Raw genomic sequence first — 17,052 nt, 5'->3', positions numbered from 1 at the left:
CTCTCTCTTAGCATTTGAAAATGACACGTGCAAGTATGCTTCAATTTGATTGGATAAAATTGGATTGCATGGATAGCTTAAAGGGAATCTGAAGTTTCTGGATAATATGATGAGTCTATACTCTATAGCAAAGATAAATAAACCTATAGAGTAAATTTTGAAGTTGGAATCTCTGTTAAATAATTAGATATTTTTATTTATATTAAATTTAAATTTTTTTATAAAAAAATTTAATTAAACTTATATAATTAATGAAATACATTTAGCATTAAGATTTTTAAATAGTAAAATATTAATAAATTAAAATTTTTAAACTAAGTAGGAAATAAATAATTAAAATCTAAAATTATTTAGGAAAATAATTAAAATAAAAAAAATAGTACATTCAAGCTTCATATTAAATGCTTCAAAGTTTCTTTGCAGATTTTTTTTTCAAGCTTGACCTTGTCAATCTAGTTCAGAAAAACTCTTAGGATAATTGTTCTACATCAGTCTTCTCTACTTAAAAAAAACTTGTCATCGAATTAAATTTAGTATCTAGAAAGTACCCGTAAAGATGAACACTATTAAAGATGTCCATGATATTGAAAAAATCAATAACATTAGCATTATCATTAAGTGGAAACCTCTCCTTGCCCTAGAAAACCATGATCATACCTCTTTTTTGAAACAATTTAACTAGTCTATGTTTTTTTTCTTCATGCTTATTTCTAGCAATTGATTTTTCTAGTTTTCTCCTAACCTTTTAATGCACTAAATTCTTTGTTGACTTGCTTAAACCCAATGGTTTTAAATAGTGAATGTAAATCAAGTACATGATTTAGAGGCTTCATGTACACAATCTTAAATGATGTCTTGTCAATAACACTATACTTGGAACTATTTTAAGAAAATTATACTTGAGCTAATGCAACATCATACTATTTAGGTTTTCTCCATGAATGTTATGAATTAGATTGCCCAAAGTTCTATTTAGAGACTCTGTTTGACCATTAATTTGTGGATGAATAGTACTATTAAACTTCAAAAAGGAATAAAATATCTTTCACTTAGGCACCGTTTGGGAACGCGGCTGCGGCCGCGTTCCCAAAAAATTTGAAAATTTTTTGTTTTTTTTTTGCTAAAATTTAATATGGTTTGTATGTTTTGGATCGTTTTGATGTGCTGATGTCAAAAATGATTTTTAAAAAATAAAAAAACATCGTTGGCATGCATTTTGGCACGAAAAGTTATTTGAAAAGCACCCGCAACCACACTGTCAAACACGCTCTTAGTTAGCTAAGAGTGACTAAGAAATCTGGGATCTTTATCAGATATGATGGATTTTGGAACATCGTGTTACCTCTTTATGTCCTTGAAAAATAGCCTAGCTAGAATGATTGCAATCGTAGTCTTCTTATAAGATATAAAGTGTGTCATCTTTGAATATCTATTCACAACAAAAGCATAATTTATTTCTCATTGAATTTGTGGAAGACCTAACACAAAAACTATAGAAATATCTTCCCAAATATGTTTAGGAATAAGTAGAGACATGTATAAACTAATGTTTTGTGATTATTCCTTAGCTATCTTAGGCTTGTAATACTTATCCTTTAAAGCTGACATTATTTTATCTCTTCCTCAAGGCCTTTTAATCCACCATTTGCAAGTCTCAAACTAATTTCTCATGTAAAGATGTGTGAAGGATATACAATCGATCATCTTTCATTAAGTAATCATCATGTATATGGAAATCTCAATCAGCTCGACCATTAGAACGCTTATATAATATCTCTTGAAAATCAACATCTTCAATTTACAACTCTTTCAAACACTCAAAACCTAAAAAACTATGAAAAGTTGTTACTAGGGCAACTTACCTACTCAATGCATCAACCATTTTTTTCTAAACTCCTGCTGTGTGCTTCAGACTAAAATTGAATTTCTGAAGGAATGTAATCCACATGGTCATCATATTCGTATTGATTTTCTTCTAACTATTCAAAGACTTCAAAGTTTCATGATCTAAATATAGATAAAATCTTTATTAATAAAATAATGCTTCTAAATTTTCAAAGTCATTACCACATCATAAAGTTTTTGTTTTTTTTATCATAAGTGACTACTTCAAGCGAGTTTCATTCAATTTCTCACTGAAAAAAGGTATGTGATGTTTCTCATAGGAAAGAACTCCCTCAATACTCACTCCACAGGTATCACATCCAACCTCAAACAACTTGTTAAAGTTAGGTAAAACAAGTACTAGAGCATTACATAGCTTCTCATTTAAAAGCAAAACTATGTTCTTTTTCCTCATGCTATTGAAATTTTCCTTTCTTCAAACATTCATTGATCAGTGCCATAATGCTACTGAAATTCTAAATAAATCTTTTATAGAAAGTAGTCAAGCTATGAAAACTCTGCATATCACTAATTATCTTTGGTGTGAGCTAATCATGAATTGCCCTCACTTTCTCTTCATCAACTTCAACTCCATCAGCTTATATTACAAGATTAAAAAATAACAATTTGTTGGTCATGAAGCTACACTTCTTCAAATTCACATACAACTTGTTTTTCAGCATCACCTTCAGAACACTCCTTAAGTGCTCAACATGATTTGTTTTATTATGACTGAACATAAGGATATTATCAAAATAAACTATAATGAATTTATTTATGAAAGGTCACAAAACCTTTTTCTTAAGCCTCATAAATATGCTCGATGTATTTGTTAACTCAAATGGCATGGCTAACCACTCACATAACCCATCTATTATCTTAAAAGACATTTTTCACTCATCCCCTAATAGAATTTGAATTTGATGGTATCCACTTCTCAAGTCAATCTTTGAAAAGACTGTTGCACAATACAACTGATCTAGCATGTCATCCAATCATGGAATTGAAAAATTGTATCTCATTGTGATTTTGTTAATGACGCAACTATCAACACACATACACCAACTACCTTTTTTGTGTCAGTAAAGTAGGGACAACACATGAACTCAAGCTCTCTTGATTCAACCTTTTCTTCAACAATTCTTCTATTATGACTCCCTCAAAATCTCCTCCTCTTATCAAGTCAATTTGGTGTTTGATATCATGTATAAGAGGCAACTCATCTGGTAGCTCATCGTGAATAAATTTCTAAAACTCCTGTAATCTAGGCTTAACAGTTGCAGAGACCTCTATTGCCTTGTTAGCTTCTTTGGACAACAAGGACTCCACAATTAAAACATGTAATTCCTTTGACTTTTTCAAATTTGTCTCATTTTTTTACAAATTAGGTAATAATAGGTAATGCCTTTTCTCTTGCTTTTAAGACTATTGGTTGGGAATTCCCTTTTCAGATGTATCAAAGTGAAATTAATCATATCCTTAACAAACATATAAATGTTCTCTCATCCCTCATGCCCATACATTCACACCATATTGTCATGTCCTACCAAACAACAAGTTACAGGCATTCATATCTATTACATCACAATAAACTTCATCCTTATACTTGCCTAAAGAATTTTGCATCTTTTAGTTAAGGTTACCTTTTATACCTTTTTAATTCAACATATAGTGTAAGGTTCAAAATGTTTCTCACTGTTCAAACCCAATTCAAAAATTGTTTCCCTACCAATACTATTATCATAGCTATCATTATCAATAATAAGGTAAAAATTTTGTTGGTTTATCATACACCTAGGAAAAAAGCTTGTGTTATTATGTCTTATCATCAACTTTTAGTATTAGCAGCAAACGTCTCACCATATATATTTGACCATCATCACCCTCATACTCACCTTCACTATCAGGTTCATAACACTCCTCCAGATACAATTTTATACTTTTTTTAACACTCTTCATCCTCATATTCATTGACATTCACACATTAAATTTATGCTTTTTCTAATTGTATTTATAACCCTTATAGAAGACAACTTAGCATAGGGATTATCTCTTTTCTGGTTATCCCTGTTAGAAATGTCTTAGAGCCTATTTTTATCATAGTTGGAGCCTACATTATCTTGTCTAGATTAACAATAGGTGTAAATCAAGGCTCTATGATAGGAACCCTTCTTTGATAATCAAATCTTATTTTGGTTCTCTTCTATATTAAAATTTATTCCCTAAAATTCATATCTTGTGCATCAATAACATTCAGTAGCATTTGAAGCCCAATTCTATCTTTGGTGGCAAGTTTCAATCCGCCTACGTATCTAGCAACTTGTTTCCCATCAATTTTCATATAGATTATTTGTCTCAGATTGGCACAAGAATTTTGTTGTATATTCATGCACAGTTCAAGAACTTTGGGAACACCTCTAATACTTATGGAACAAAAGTTGATCATAATCAGAAGGCAAAAATCTACTTCTTAACAATTGCTTCATCCGCTGGAAAGTCTCAACAAGTCTTCTATCATCTTACCTCCTAGCCTTTAATAGCCTATCCCGTCAAAGAAAAAGCCCCATGCTTCAATTTAAACCCTACAAATATTACCATTATCAAATCTAAAATTCTTTTGTACTTATAAAATCGACCACTTCAATTTACCAATCAATAAACTTTTCAACTCCTAAATCACCATAAAAAAAAGACAACTCAACCTTCATCCGATAGTCTTAATTATACCTATTAATTCCAATAAACCTACCTCGATCTTCTTTATCAGATGAGTACTCATAGTCATAATGACCACAAGAATTTGTACAAACTGGTTCAGGGGTGAGCGTCATCCTCGGTGCATGCCTCTCTTCTTTTGCAGTTCATATTTGTGTGCAACCCTAATGCCTCAAACCTGGATGTAAGGCCATCAAATCTAGCGTTGATGTTGCCAAACTCATTTACACTAACTCCTCTAAAACTAATATCATTATTGAATGACAATCTAGTTGATCCTAAACAATCACATCCCCTAATCTCCATCACGAGGATGAATGCCACCATCTACCCCACAATTCTCTTCGTGGCTCATCATCGATCTAGATTTTAACCCGCTCTGATATCACCTGATACAACGTATAACAAAGATAAAACTTGGGCTCTCAAGCCCTAAGGTTATAGAGCTAACTATATAGAAATCTAGATATAATTCTCTGGTATTTTTATTGAATCTAAATAATAATTTGAATCTCTATAAAATAAACTAGTCCCTATTTATAGTAGTCCTAAAATCCTTTATATAAAAAGATTTCTATTTAAAACTTATCTAATTAATAAAATCTATCTAGTATTAGGATTCATAAATAGTAAAATATTAATTAAATTAAAAATCATAAACTAAATAAGAAATAAAAAATTAAAATCTAAATTTAACTAGAAAAATATTAAAATAGAAAAACTATAACTCCATATTAGATGCTTTTAGAATTTTTTTTGGATTTCTTAAAATAATTATTCTACTTCATAATATCTCTATAATAGTGAAATAGCTAAATTTGGTGCATTTTTCAAGATTCGGCCGGCAATTCCCTGATGTTGAAGCCATTTGGTTTTGAAGATTTTATATGAAAAAATGTCTTCAGGATTCTAGTCTATTTTGTTGGAAATCACGTCCCACTATAACCATCTACCCCGCGTGAGATTGAGGTTCTATAAGAATTGAATGGGGTATTATCGAATTTAACCACGAAAAACTTGCACCAACCTTCTCCTGCTAACATTCACCATACAATCCTGTGGTGCTGCTTTCTCTGAGCCGTGATTTTCCCGATGATTCTTTTCAGTATGTTTGGGATTGTAATTTAAAATATTTTTTAAAAAATAATTTATTAAAATAATTTTTTTATTTTTTAAAAATTATTTTTAACTCCATCACATCAAAACAATATAAAAATTATTTTAAACAAAATAAATCAAAATTTTTTAAAAAGGTTCCGAACACACCCAAATTAGCTTGAGCCTCCCAACATTCGTCTGATCCCTTGTAAGCTGCTTCACATTGGTGTCTTCCTTGTCCGAGAAAAGTAGTAAGAAGCGAGAGAAAATAAAAAAACAATCACCTTCTGTTGGAAAAGTTCATCGGTTAGCAAGATGGTAGGATCATCATATATTTCTGATCACCTTGAAAACAAACTAGTTACCAGTTACCAGTACCAGCAGTGCATAGAACCAAAATCCCAATGGCAACCACAGGCAGCAACCAGGTTGAGAAACAAGAAAGAGAAATGTAAAAGAAGTCTTTTCTAACTCCTGTTGAGCGAAACTTATTTTGGTATGGGATGGGGGGGAACGAATAGAAAAAGGATTTGCCAGTTGTGTTGTCTAAATTCAAAAAATCCTTGCATATATAGGACGAGGAAAACAAAAGGTACTCCAGCAGCTGAACCTGATAGAAATGCTAATGTGAGATTTGTAAGAACAATGATCACAACTTTTGAAACATCATGATTTCCAAACCTTTGGTTTGAGAAACCAAAGCAGGAATTGAGGCCATTAGAAACAAAGATACAAACAAGGGAGAATTATTCACTGTCACATTGCAGATCAACTCGAGTTGCGACAACAACAAGGGACAAACTATGAAAGCATACAAGAAGTTGTACCATATAAAACTACGTTCTCAATTTCTTGAAATATCAATAAATTACTGAACAGTTACGAAGAAAGAAAAAATTGAGGACACAGGAAAGAATAGACTGCTATAAATTTCACCAGCACCAGCTCCAAAGCCAATTAGCAAAACCGATTCCTGAGATACTTTCAATATTGATGCACTTTTAGTCCTACACAACAATGGCATAACAAATAGTGTGTGATCAAAGTTAGCTATCCATGCTCTTATGAGTAATGAATTTGCACAAAAGACGCTCATGTTAGATGAGGTTTCCAGAGCATAAAATTGACCAAATCCGTTAGCCTCATGCCCTCACTTAAGAACATATAGGTAATGCAATTAAAGCCAACACATCTTATTTCACCCACAAATGCTCCCTATACATGAAACCAATGTTTCTTTCATTTTCCCAATTTTGTGGTGCGCATGAATCTACAGCGGGAAGAGGAGATGGTGATACTGGAAATAAGGAGATGGTGATACTTTTACAGTTTCCACTCGGCATCTTTTTGCTCGGGAAACAAAAAGGGACCATTAGTCACCATCTTTGGTGCACTTAATAGAATAACACATTTAAATGAGGAGGAGGAAGCTTTAGTCTTAATGGGAGACAAAGAGGAGACACCAAACCCCAGAGGAGGGGAGAATAGTCTTCAGGAAAGGCAAAGAGGATACTCCAAACCAGAAAACAAGAGAGAGAATAAGAGAGAAGGCAGATTTGTCAAAAAAGAATTTAATGGAGATCATAATAAAAAATAAAAAATAAAAAGAAAATCTAGCATGAGGCTTTTTAGAAAAGGCAGCACATGAACACGGAAAGCTATGGGCATTGAAGCAATGAAATCTAACTGACGTAACTAGCTATAAGTACCTTTGCTATTAGATTAATCTAAGTGTTGCCCATGGCTTTTGCTCATAGAATGCCGTCGGAGCTTTTGACCAGGAGTTTGGTGATCATCCTGCAGAAACAAAATTATGACATGTGCATGTCAAGCACCAAAAATATGAGGTATTTTCATAGAATGCTAGATCAATATTAAATCTGGATAGCGGGTAGAAACTGTCATCACAATAAGAATCAATGACCGTCCACCATTTCAAAGAACATTACATTATCACCAAAAAATCTAGCAAAAGGAAGTGCCTTGTTATAAATGAAGGCTCAAATGACAATTGGAAAAAAAAATTCACATGGACAAACAAGTTTGATTATGGAATTTGACCCAAACCCAACATTTTTCATCTAAAAAGTATGAACATCAGTTATTTGTTACTTCTACCACGAATACTACTAGTCCAATTTTTTTCTATTTCCCTGCATATTTAAATAATATCTCAAGGTTGAAATGAATTCTCTTCTCCTTGCATTGTCCTGTGGTATAAAGTTAAGACACATGATTTTGTACATTGTTGCAAAACAAGAAAACAGATTTTTCATAAATTTTTAACACAAACTGGGAAATAGATTCAACATCCAGAGCTAGGGAGATTGCTCCATTAAGTTACCAATCAAGAGTACTTTATTTAATTCTGCTCAAATAGAAAAGAATTTCAGAGTATTTCTAACCTCATACAAAGATGCAGCTGACTCGGACTGTACGGTTTGAATTGGCATAGTCCCCAATGACCGCAAAGCATCCAATGCATCCAAAGTCAGCTGCCACCCACAAAGCGCAGCAGTATCAGCATTGCTGCCAGAACCACGACTACTACAGCCAGCAGCAGCAACATTTCCATTAACCCATGGGCAGAACTTGTTGTGATGAATAATTGGATCAAATTCTATAGCTTCTTCATAATTGCTTTCACCTTTTGGAGGCCCTGAGAATCAAATGCTGTGATAACATGGGGACAATAGATGGAAGAGAACAAAGAAGTAACATCTTCAAAATTTAAATCGCCACGTAAGGATGCTTTCATTTTAAGTGATAAGAAAGAGAAAGGAGAGAAATCACAGGAAAATTATCATCTCCAGAGTGAAATGAATAGCACATAAGCTAGGGAAATAAGAAGCAGAGGAGCCACAGTTTCAAAAAAGGTTTGATCATTTATACCACCTCAAAGACTAAATAGTGGTGCATGAGCCAGTACCAGTCAGCATCAAATCGTGTTCCATCTAATCCCATGTTTCAATGTAGAGCATGCAATACAGGGATCATGATTTTAGCAATCAATAAAGACTTGGTGGTAAAAGATGTTCCAGGTCAGACAGGAAAGTCTGCCAACGATGAAAAAAGAGAACCATGTCATAGAAATATTATGCACATGGACAGTTCATTTATCTTCTTACTGCTATTATAAATAACTTACATAGATAAAAGCAACATGCTAAGCAGGGTCAATTCCAGAAGGGTAGAAAATCACTGTCAAGAACCCACAACTATCATGAATAGTATCAGATGGATTGATGGGCTCAAATAGCATTTTTTTTTCCCACTCAATGGAACATAAAACTCCATTGAATTTTTTATTTGTTCCAAAAGTGGCAAAATTTCCAAGGGCTAACAGGAAAAGAGAAGATGCAATTATTTATCTCTCAGAAGTCGAGGCAAGCAATCATGATTCCCAAACCCACCCTCAAATTATAAAAACCTTATTCAGTTTACCTGATGCTGTGCATGACTAGTTTCAGCTCTTAGCCAACGCTGTGCTAATTTCATAAGCCTTGAAATCATTTTCTATTTAAGATGTTTTAGGTAAAAGAAATTTCATGGTGAATTTACCAACTTGTCACCGGATTTTGCAAACAAATCCTACTTGTCATCAAGTTTTTATAACAGATGCAATGATGCATTGGAATTGTCAAGAGATAAATGGACAATATGAATGTCATCAACAAAGCAAACATCTCATACCGTTGAAAAGAAACAAGCACGATAAATTGTTTCGAGGATTAAAGTTGAACAGCATGACAAGATAGTGTTCTAGAAAGAGGATTTTTTACTTCAATAGCATTGAAATGTTAGTCAAATTACAGTCATGTTGTAATTGCCATGGCATAGTATTTGAAACAGACTAAACTATCTTAATCAATCAGCCATAAAACACTTTACAAGTCTTGACGAAACTAAACTACTGTCTTATATCAATCAACATTTTAGTTTATTCTTCTTTTCCCCCTTTCTCCCACAGCAAATTCAAATCCAAGAGTTTCCAGCTACATTAAGCTATATAGGAGTATCAACACCAAAAGAGGAAAAAAAATAGATGAATAGAACAGACACAAGCAGGGGAAAGGCAGAACCATGTATTTCAATAATTTGTCCAGAACCCTTCATCAATTCTCTATTATTGTAGATGACCGCTATTATTGTAAATGCTTTACATGCAAGCAATCACCAAGAGATTCTTAACCAATGAATGTCAAAAAAAAATAATGTTCAAGGTGCTTTAAAGAACAGAATATGGAGCTAGACAGTGTGACTCACTAGTCCAAAATCCTGATATCAAATTGTAGATCATAGTTCACTGGAAGCCAAGGAATTCAGCTCCTTTGTACGTTCTATATGATATAGTTATTATCAACCCCAATAACAAATTCCACTTCACAAGTAGTCACAATGCAGGGATATTTTCAGCATTCTATAAAAGTAGCTGTGTCCCAAAAAAGAGGCATTCAATATGATAGCTAAAAAAAGGTATTAACTTACCTATCCCATTGGCGACTGCATAATCAGATTCTGCGCATGGACAGTTGTTAACAGATGATGATTTTCCACCCTTTGAAACCCCTTTGTTGGTTGTTCCATAGCCTGAATAGATGTTTGCATTGCAAGACATAGAGGGATGTGAATTGTTATCTAATGCTAACTTGCAGCTTTGGCTTGCCTTTTTGCCACTTTCAACTGATTCAGCCTTTGTCGAACCATCTATTTTTGAGCCACTGTCAGCTCTTTCCACAGATCGAGACAGCATCTCCTGGCTATCACCACGAGGATCTTCCCTATTTATTTCATCAGGAACGATCTCATCCATCAACCCAGGATCAGGAGCAGATTCACCAGTCTGACCTTGATTTTCAGCATCTTCTATTCTGGGTTCCAAGTCCCCAACAACACTATCTGCTCTGTGCACAGAAACATCAGCCCCATGAATTTCAGCTTCATGACTAGCACACATACCAACACTCCCTCCACTAACCCCAAAACTAAAACCATCCCGCGCTTGAGCAGTAACTGTTTCTGCATTGAAAATTTCTTCACCATCATTCGTACTGCTGACACCCATTTCTCCCGGAGCTACTTCAGCAACAGGTTGGAAACCAATGCTTTGCTGGGCTTGATTGCTATTATTCAATTCTGATGTCTCATTCATGTCCAAATTGCCATATGTACTAGAAGAGGGGAAATGCACATCATTAATATCTGCAGGGTGATTCTCAACACTTTCCATGGAGTCATCATCAGCACTGTGACAAACTGTATCCATTGCAATGACAGATGATGCACGTGTTGAATCTCTAGCCGATGGGATCCCTACAATTTGATCACTTCCTTGACGAAATGAAGCAGCTCTGTTTCCATCAGCAAAGACTTCAAGACCCACTGAATGGCTAGGACCAGCACCAGATGAATCTCTCTGATATGGTGAACAATATGTATCAAAAAAATCTGAATCACGAGCACGTTTTGAAGGCCCTGCTGAAAACTGTTGCCCATCTGTGACTTCATCGCCATCTCGATCAATGACAGTTCCCTCTATACTATCAGCTCGCTGCATAATCAATTGTCGCCTATCATCTGAACTGCCACCTATTTCCAAGCTCCGCTTACGAGAACTTGGTCCATGTGATTCATATGAAGCTGCATGCTCACCGACCTCGCTTCCTGAAGGTTGACCAATCATTAAGTCCCTTCCCATGTCTGCGTCTAAAATATTCTCAGGCATTGTTGTTCGGCCCTCTTGAGTAAAAGATAAACCCCCAGCCATTGTAAGATTCAAATCAACTTCTGAGTTCAGCAGCAATTTTCCCTTGTCCGTAGTTGCAACTTCATCGCGGTCTTCAATCTGATCTTTCTCGGTATCATCAGCAGCAACCCAACCACTAATTCCACTGGCTGCACTTGCTCCACGGGTCAACGCCATTTTTTTGTTTGTATCAGCAATATCAATGTTGTTGGGAGCAAAACGAGCAGGTCGAGGAACAGTCAAGAAATCCAATACTCTGACAGTAGCACCACATAAGCTACAATCTAATAAAGGTGACCTGGAATCACATCTAGAATCAACAGCAAAAACTTTGTTCTTTCCAGTGTCATTTTTTGCAGAAGCAGAGTGTGCTTTCTTGCTTGGTCCAAGATCATGTGAAAGATGGACCTGGGCCTGTGCAGGGCCAAAAGACCACCCATTTCGAGCTGATTGAGCAGAATTTTCTTCGCAGTCTTGAACATTTGGAAGCCATCTGGGTTCCCATCCACATAGACTTATGAGCTTTTGGGCCTGCCAGAAAATCCCACAAGTATAGTAAGATGTAACAGATGTAATCAGCACTGCACAAGCATAGAATTTATAGCACAAAATAATGAGTCCGTAACTTAACAACAAGCAATACAGCATGAGAGAATCCTACCCGAGTATAGAAACAGAATGCTCCATCTCTAGTGGTTTCAAGTCCTGCTATGCATTCTGTTTTGAAATCACCTTCTCCAGCGATAAAATTCTGTGATTGTGATAGAAGGCGGTCAACCAGTGGTCCCCGCAAAACCCGCATCAGCTCAATTGCAGATGCAGAAATGGTGGGAAGAAACTGAAATTGCAGGAGTCCATCACATCTATCTTTGTATCCTCCAATTAGGGCAGACTGTGGAGTTGGAGGGAACTGCACCAAGCTTGCAGGGCAGCTGTTTCCTCTCCAAGGACAGGTGGCTTGGTGGCCAACATCCAGCTGCTTGGCAAAGGCTTCAGCAGCACTTTCAACTTCATCCCAAAAATTGCAAAATAAAAGAGAAAACAAAGAATACCATTATGTCAGCAACAGACAGTTGCTCTAATCCTTAATTAATGATCAAATAAGCATTGTTCAAACAGGAAAAATGAAATGGAGACATCAACAGGTATTGCAATTAAATGTAAAAGAAACATGGAAAGATGCAACATGTGGATCACATGCAAACCATGGCATTCCAAAGCTAGACCTAGTATTGAAAAGACCACCCCAATTTTCTTGAGCATTGTGGAACAAAAATTTGATCACTATGAGCTTCATCAAATTACTTATTTTATGTTACCATATTACCTGTTTTCTCATGATACAACACATGTCAAGTCATAAGGTGAACACATTTATTGACGTATCCTGAAATGCTCCATTTTCAGACCAATTGGTCATAACAAGTAAAACCAGAAGTAGCACCGACCCCCTAATTACTCTTCCCTTTTTACCTAAACTATCTTTTACTTCTTTGATCTCCCTTTTACATTAAAGACTGAGAGAAAACAGAGTTCCTTGGCCAATGCATCCTCCTAAAACCCATCATAATTTTTGCTTCATAGATCAATGCAACCCCCTAAGCAACAGCTTTTAGTTTTGATAATTTGAATGTCCTCAGACATGTATTGTAATGTTGACAGATAAAGCAGTTGAAGATTACAAAATCTGACCTTCAGCAGGGGTCCATGAAGATAACGAAACAAAAGTCATGTGTGCACCACATGTTTCACATGCAATTTGATTAACATCAATGTTCGTCCAGCCTCTCTGAGCACAAGCCAGTGAACTAGCAATCTGCAAGACATGAGAAAAAGAAACGGTCAGATCCCTTGAAGAAAAAATGGATCAAGTTAAGAAAAAGCAGCACCTTAGGCTTTGCAAACCAATTGGGTGGCTTAAAAGTAGCCAAACGCCTCAACAGATCCCCTCTCTCCCATGGCCTGCAGGAAGGTCTAGAAGAAGAGCCGAGAGCAGAACCACCAGCACTTGTGCTTAATGAAGTTGTCCATACTGACACTGCTTTTGAGTTATTATTATAATTATGTCCCAAATTTGGTGGCGAGGATGCCCCAGCAGAGCTAACAAACAAAATTAAAAACCCTAATTTTTAATTAACAAAAGAAAACAGGACCAAAAACAGTCAAAAAAATTGGAGAGAAGAGAAAGAGCATACCTGGCAGCAGGAGTTGGATCCATGGTCCCTCCAGAGCTGATTACTTCTTCTCTCATTTTCTCCATATTTTGTTTTCGAAAAGGGGGAGGAGAGACGGGCAGCGAACAAAACAAAGTAAATAATAGTGCGCTCGCTGACTGACTGGCTGGGTGTTTTTTTTTTTTTTTTATCCCGAATATCGCTTCCTTTTTTCCTTTTTTTTTTTTTGACGAGAGAAGAGATACGCGTCGTTCGTGTTTTTGACTTTTGAGAGGGCATCCCACTCCCAAGCATATTCCAAAGGATTTTGCCCCTCTACTAATGTTTTTAATACATTTTATCCTTGTGGTAATGGATGGTTCTGTTGGCGATTTTGTCCTTCTATTTTGTTATGTTACAATTACATTGAGTGCTACCGTGTTGAAAATCTATGCTTGCACATGGAAATAATCGGACAATTAAAATTATAAAAAAAAAAGGAAAAATTTAATGTTGAGTGTTAATACTCTCTCTTCGTTGTGCGTGCGTCTAGAAGAGTATTATAGCTTATAAAAAGTATTTTTTAAAAAAAAAAATTTGTTGTGGTTTTGTAAAATAAAATATATATTTAGTTAAAATTATTGTTGTTTAAAAAATAATTTATATGTGTTTGGTTAAATTACTTTTGTAAGTGTCTAATAATAAAATTACCAAGAAGAACATGTGTGAATTTTACAAGTTGTGAGTAGCATTTGTGAGCATTTTATTTTTTTTATAATACATAAAAAAAAAAAGAATGTTACATTATTCTTGTCCTTCAATTATATCATTATACTATATGTTATTCCATCACCGATATAATTCATTCGAGAAGGCCTCCGGTTGTCTTGGCTTTGAGAATGTGGAACAACATCAGCTAAAAAATCATCAGGAATAAAATTAAAATTGCGATCATATTTTTGTAAATGCAACATCTTCTTGTGACTTTCTCTTAATATAGTCATGTAGTGTCATTGATGCCACTACAATCTACACTTGTGATTTGTATGGATATGTTCTGTAAAATTCTTCATCTTTGTTTCCACACTTCAAATGCGCATTCAATGACATTGCGAAGTGGTGAGTGTGCATGATTCAATCGCTTTTCCCGACTTGTTGGTTGTCCTCGATGCCAAAAATCTTGGAAATGAAATCTCGCACTTTTATATGGACTGAGATATCCATACTTATTTAGGTACCCAACATCAACCAATTAAATATTTCTCTGAAATTATAAGTAAGAAAAATATAATAAATATAATAAAAAAATATAGAATAAACATATTTTAAATTTAAATAACAATTGATTATTATCATATATTTACCTTCATGAGGTTTTGAAAATTTTATAATTGGATTGTTAATAGCCTCCAGAAAAATACAGGTATTATGAATTCTACCTTCTCATCCTGCCCAAACAAACGTGAATTACATATAAAAACTACATGCGACCATTACATTTTGTGTCGGCACACCTTTTCTACTGATAAATGATATTTAATTTTCTTAAGAAACAGAAGCATGAACATGTGTACCGTCTATCGCACCCATGCAATTCTACAAAACAAAATAATAACCAACATTTCATAAATAATGACTAGCAAAATCTAAAACTAATTTTTGTGCTATTAATTATGATAAACACCATCTGTCTGACCTTAAAATGAGGCACAAATCTCAAATTCATTGTAATTTCTCGCGGAGTGTTTAAAACTTTAGAGTCTTCTGGTTTAATTATATCTACCACAAGCAAACAAATTGTCTTCAGCACTTCATTAAAATATCGACTCACGGTTTCATTAGAATGTTAAAATCTTTCTTGGACTTGCCTATTTGTTGCACCTAATGTAATGGTGTACAAAAACATTGATATCTTCTCAATAACACTCATTCTTTTTTATGGTTTCAACTCATATTATGTTTCCAAGTCATAACAAAGGTTTTGTAATGTTATTGCATCCATCCTAAACATGTGAACACACCGTTTTCAGTGTCCTCGTATGACTTTATTCAACCATCTCATCCTTGTGTTATATGAAACCATACAAGGTTCCTTATGCACATAAGCAGCACAATACATGTGTAAAGCACCAGCGATGCATTACAATTGTTTTTTACAATCAAACTCTCATAACCAAAACAATTCATCATCGTCATCAGTGCAATTTTCATCTTCATTTTCATCACTGTCATCATCATCATTTGTTTCATTAGAATCATCCTCATCATCACCACCAACATTAACCCCTCCATTACCATCATTGACAACTCCACCACTACCACCAGTATCATTATAATTAATATGATCAATTACATGATTCATTACGGTATCATAATTGTCATCATAATTAACACCAAACATAGTATGAACCCATTCATCTGCTATATGTATCTATAAAAATTCAATTACAAACATTTGTGTTCATAAAAATTCATATCATAAAAAAAAACCATCACTTTTTATATATCAATTGACAACACTATTTATCACTTTGAAAGATATAGAAAAAAATAATAATATCATGTTATAGATTAATAACATCAATTTTATTCAGAACATATATAGAAAAATAAAAAAATGAACTTTATGTTTTTTTTACGAGTTCAGAAATGGTAAGCAAGGGATGACAAAGAAAAATACGCACTAGATTATATGTATGGTTTTTGACGTGAAATAAAAATTCAATCAACTATCTTTGACTTAAATATTTAAGTCGACTGGAAACTTCATTCGATGTTGTATATCACTGAAATGCATCTATGCAAAAAAACATCATAAAAAAATAGTTTGAGGACAAACTCTAGTAAATAATTGCATATAATTCATTCAAGATTGATAAAAAGGTACGAATAGGTTTGTATTGAAAGAGCATTGAACTTCATTGGCATTGAATTTAAAACATGTTAGATTAGCAATCTACAAACATAATTAATAACATTCATAATAATTCTTCCTCAATATAATAGCAGACAACACAATAAGTTTATCAATATTCCATTAAATTTAAAACATGTTAGACTAGCGATCCGCAAACATAATTAACAACATTTATAATAATTCTCCTTTAACATAACAACAGACAACACAACATGTTTACCAATATTCCATTAAATTTAAAACATGTTAGATTAGTAATACACAAACATAATTAAAAAAGATGGTTCTTTATTGAAATCAACATTACTCTTCATGCTTCAATCCATCAGCCTTAAGAGTCATTGTCTTATTCTCCAAACATGTACATCATTTGGCACCATAACAAAACTCCTATGACACCCAGTTGTTAAAGTATAATAATAATAGTCGAACTTTACCAACTAACTTTTCCCTCTTAAGTTCTTATCATTAAGCTCTAGCATCATGAAAAACCAATTACACAACACATAACCACATATTTAAATTCCTAATAATTGTAA

At 34.2% G+C, this 17,052-nt stretch overlaps 1 protein-coding gene across 2 annotated transcripts; it reads right to left on the bottom strand.

The window, feature by feature from the left end:
• Positions 1 to 6,427: 6,427 nt before the first annotated feature.
• On the bottom strand, positions 6,428 to 13,799 carry LOC133703818 (uncharacterized). Of its 2 annotated transcripts, none has more exons than XM_062128508.1 (8): positions 13,639 to 13,799; positions 13,333 to 13,543; positions 13,136 to 13,259; positions 12,105 to 12,451; positions 10,186 to 11,974; positions 8,103 to 8,356; positions 7,407 to 7,494; positions 6,428 to 6,704 (listed from the first exon to the last, which is right to left on the bottom strand). In XM_062128508.1, exons 1-7 carry the CDS (start codon positions 13,701 to 13,703, stop codon positions 7,420 to 7,422), a joined length of 2,865 nt encoding a protein of 954 aa, XP_061984492.1. In that variant the 5' UTR covers positions 13,704 to 13,799; the 3' UTR covers positions 6,428 to 6,704; positions 7,407 to 7,419. The 2 variants fall into 2 exon arrangements, with proteins under 2 accessions (XP_061984492.1, XP_061984493.1); XM_062128509.1 differs by having other exon boundaries at positions 13,333 to 13,565; positions 13,639 to 13,777.
• Positions 13,800 to 17,052: the final 3,253 nt, after the last annotated feature.

This window comes from Populus nigra, chromosome 9, assembly GCF_951802175.1.
Source record: "Populus nigra chromosome 9, ddPopNigr1.1, whole genome shotgun sequence".
Taxonomy (NCBI): Eukaryota; Viridiplantae; Streptophyta; class Magnoliopsida; order Malpighiales; family Salicaceae; genus Populus; species Populus nigra.
The sequence above is the reverse complement of the archived record's forward strand: the minus strand, read 5'-3'. Positions and strand labels throughout refer to the sequence as shown.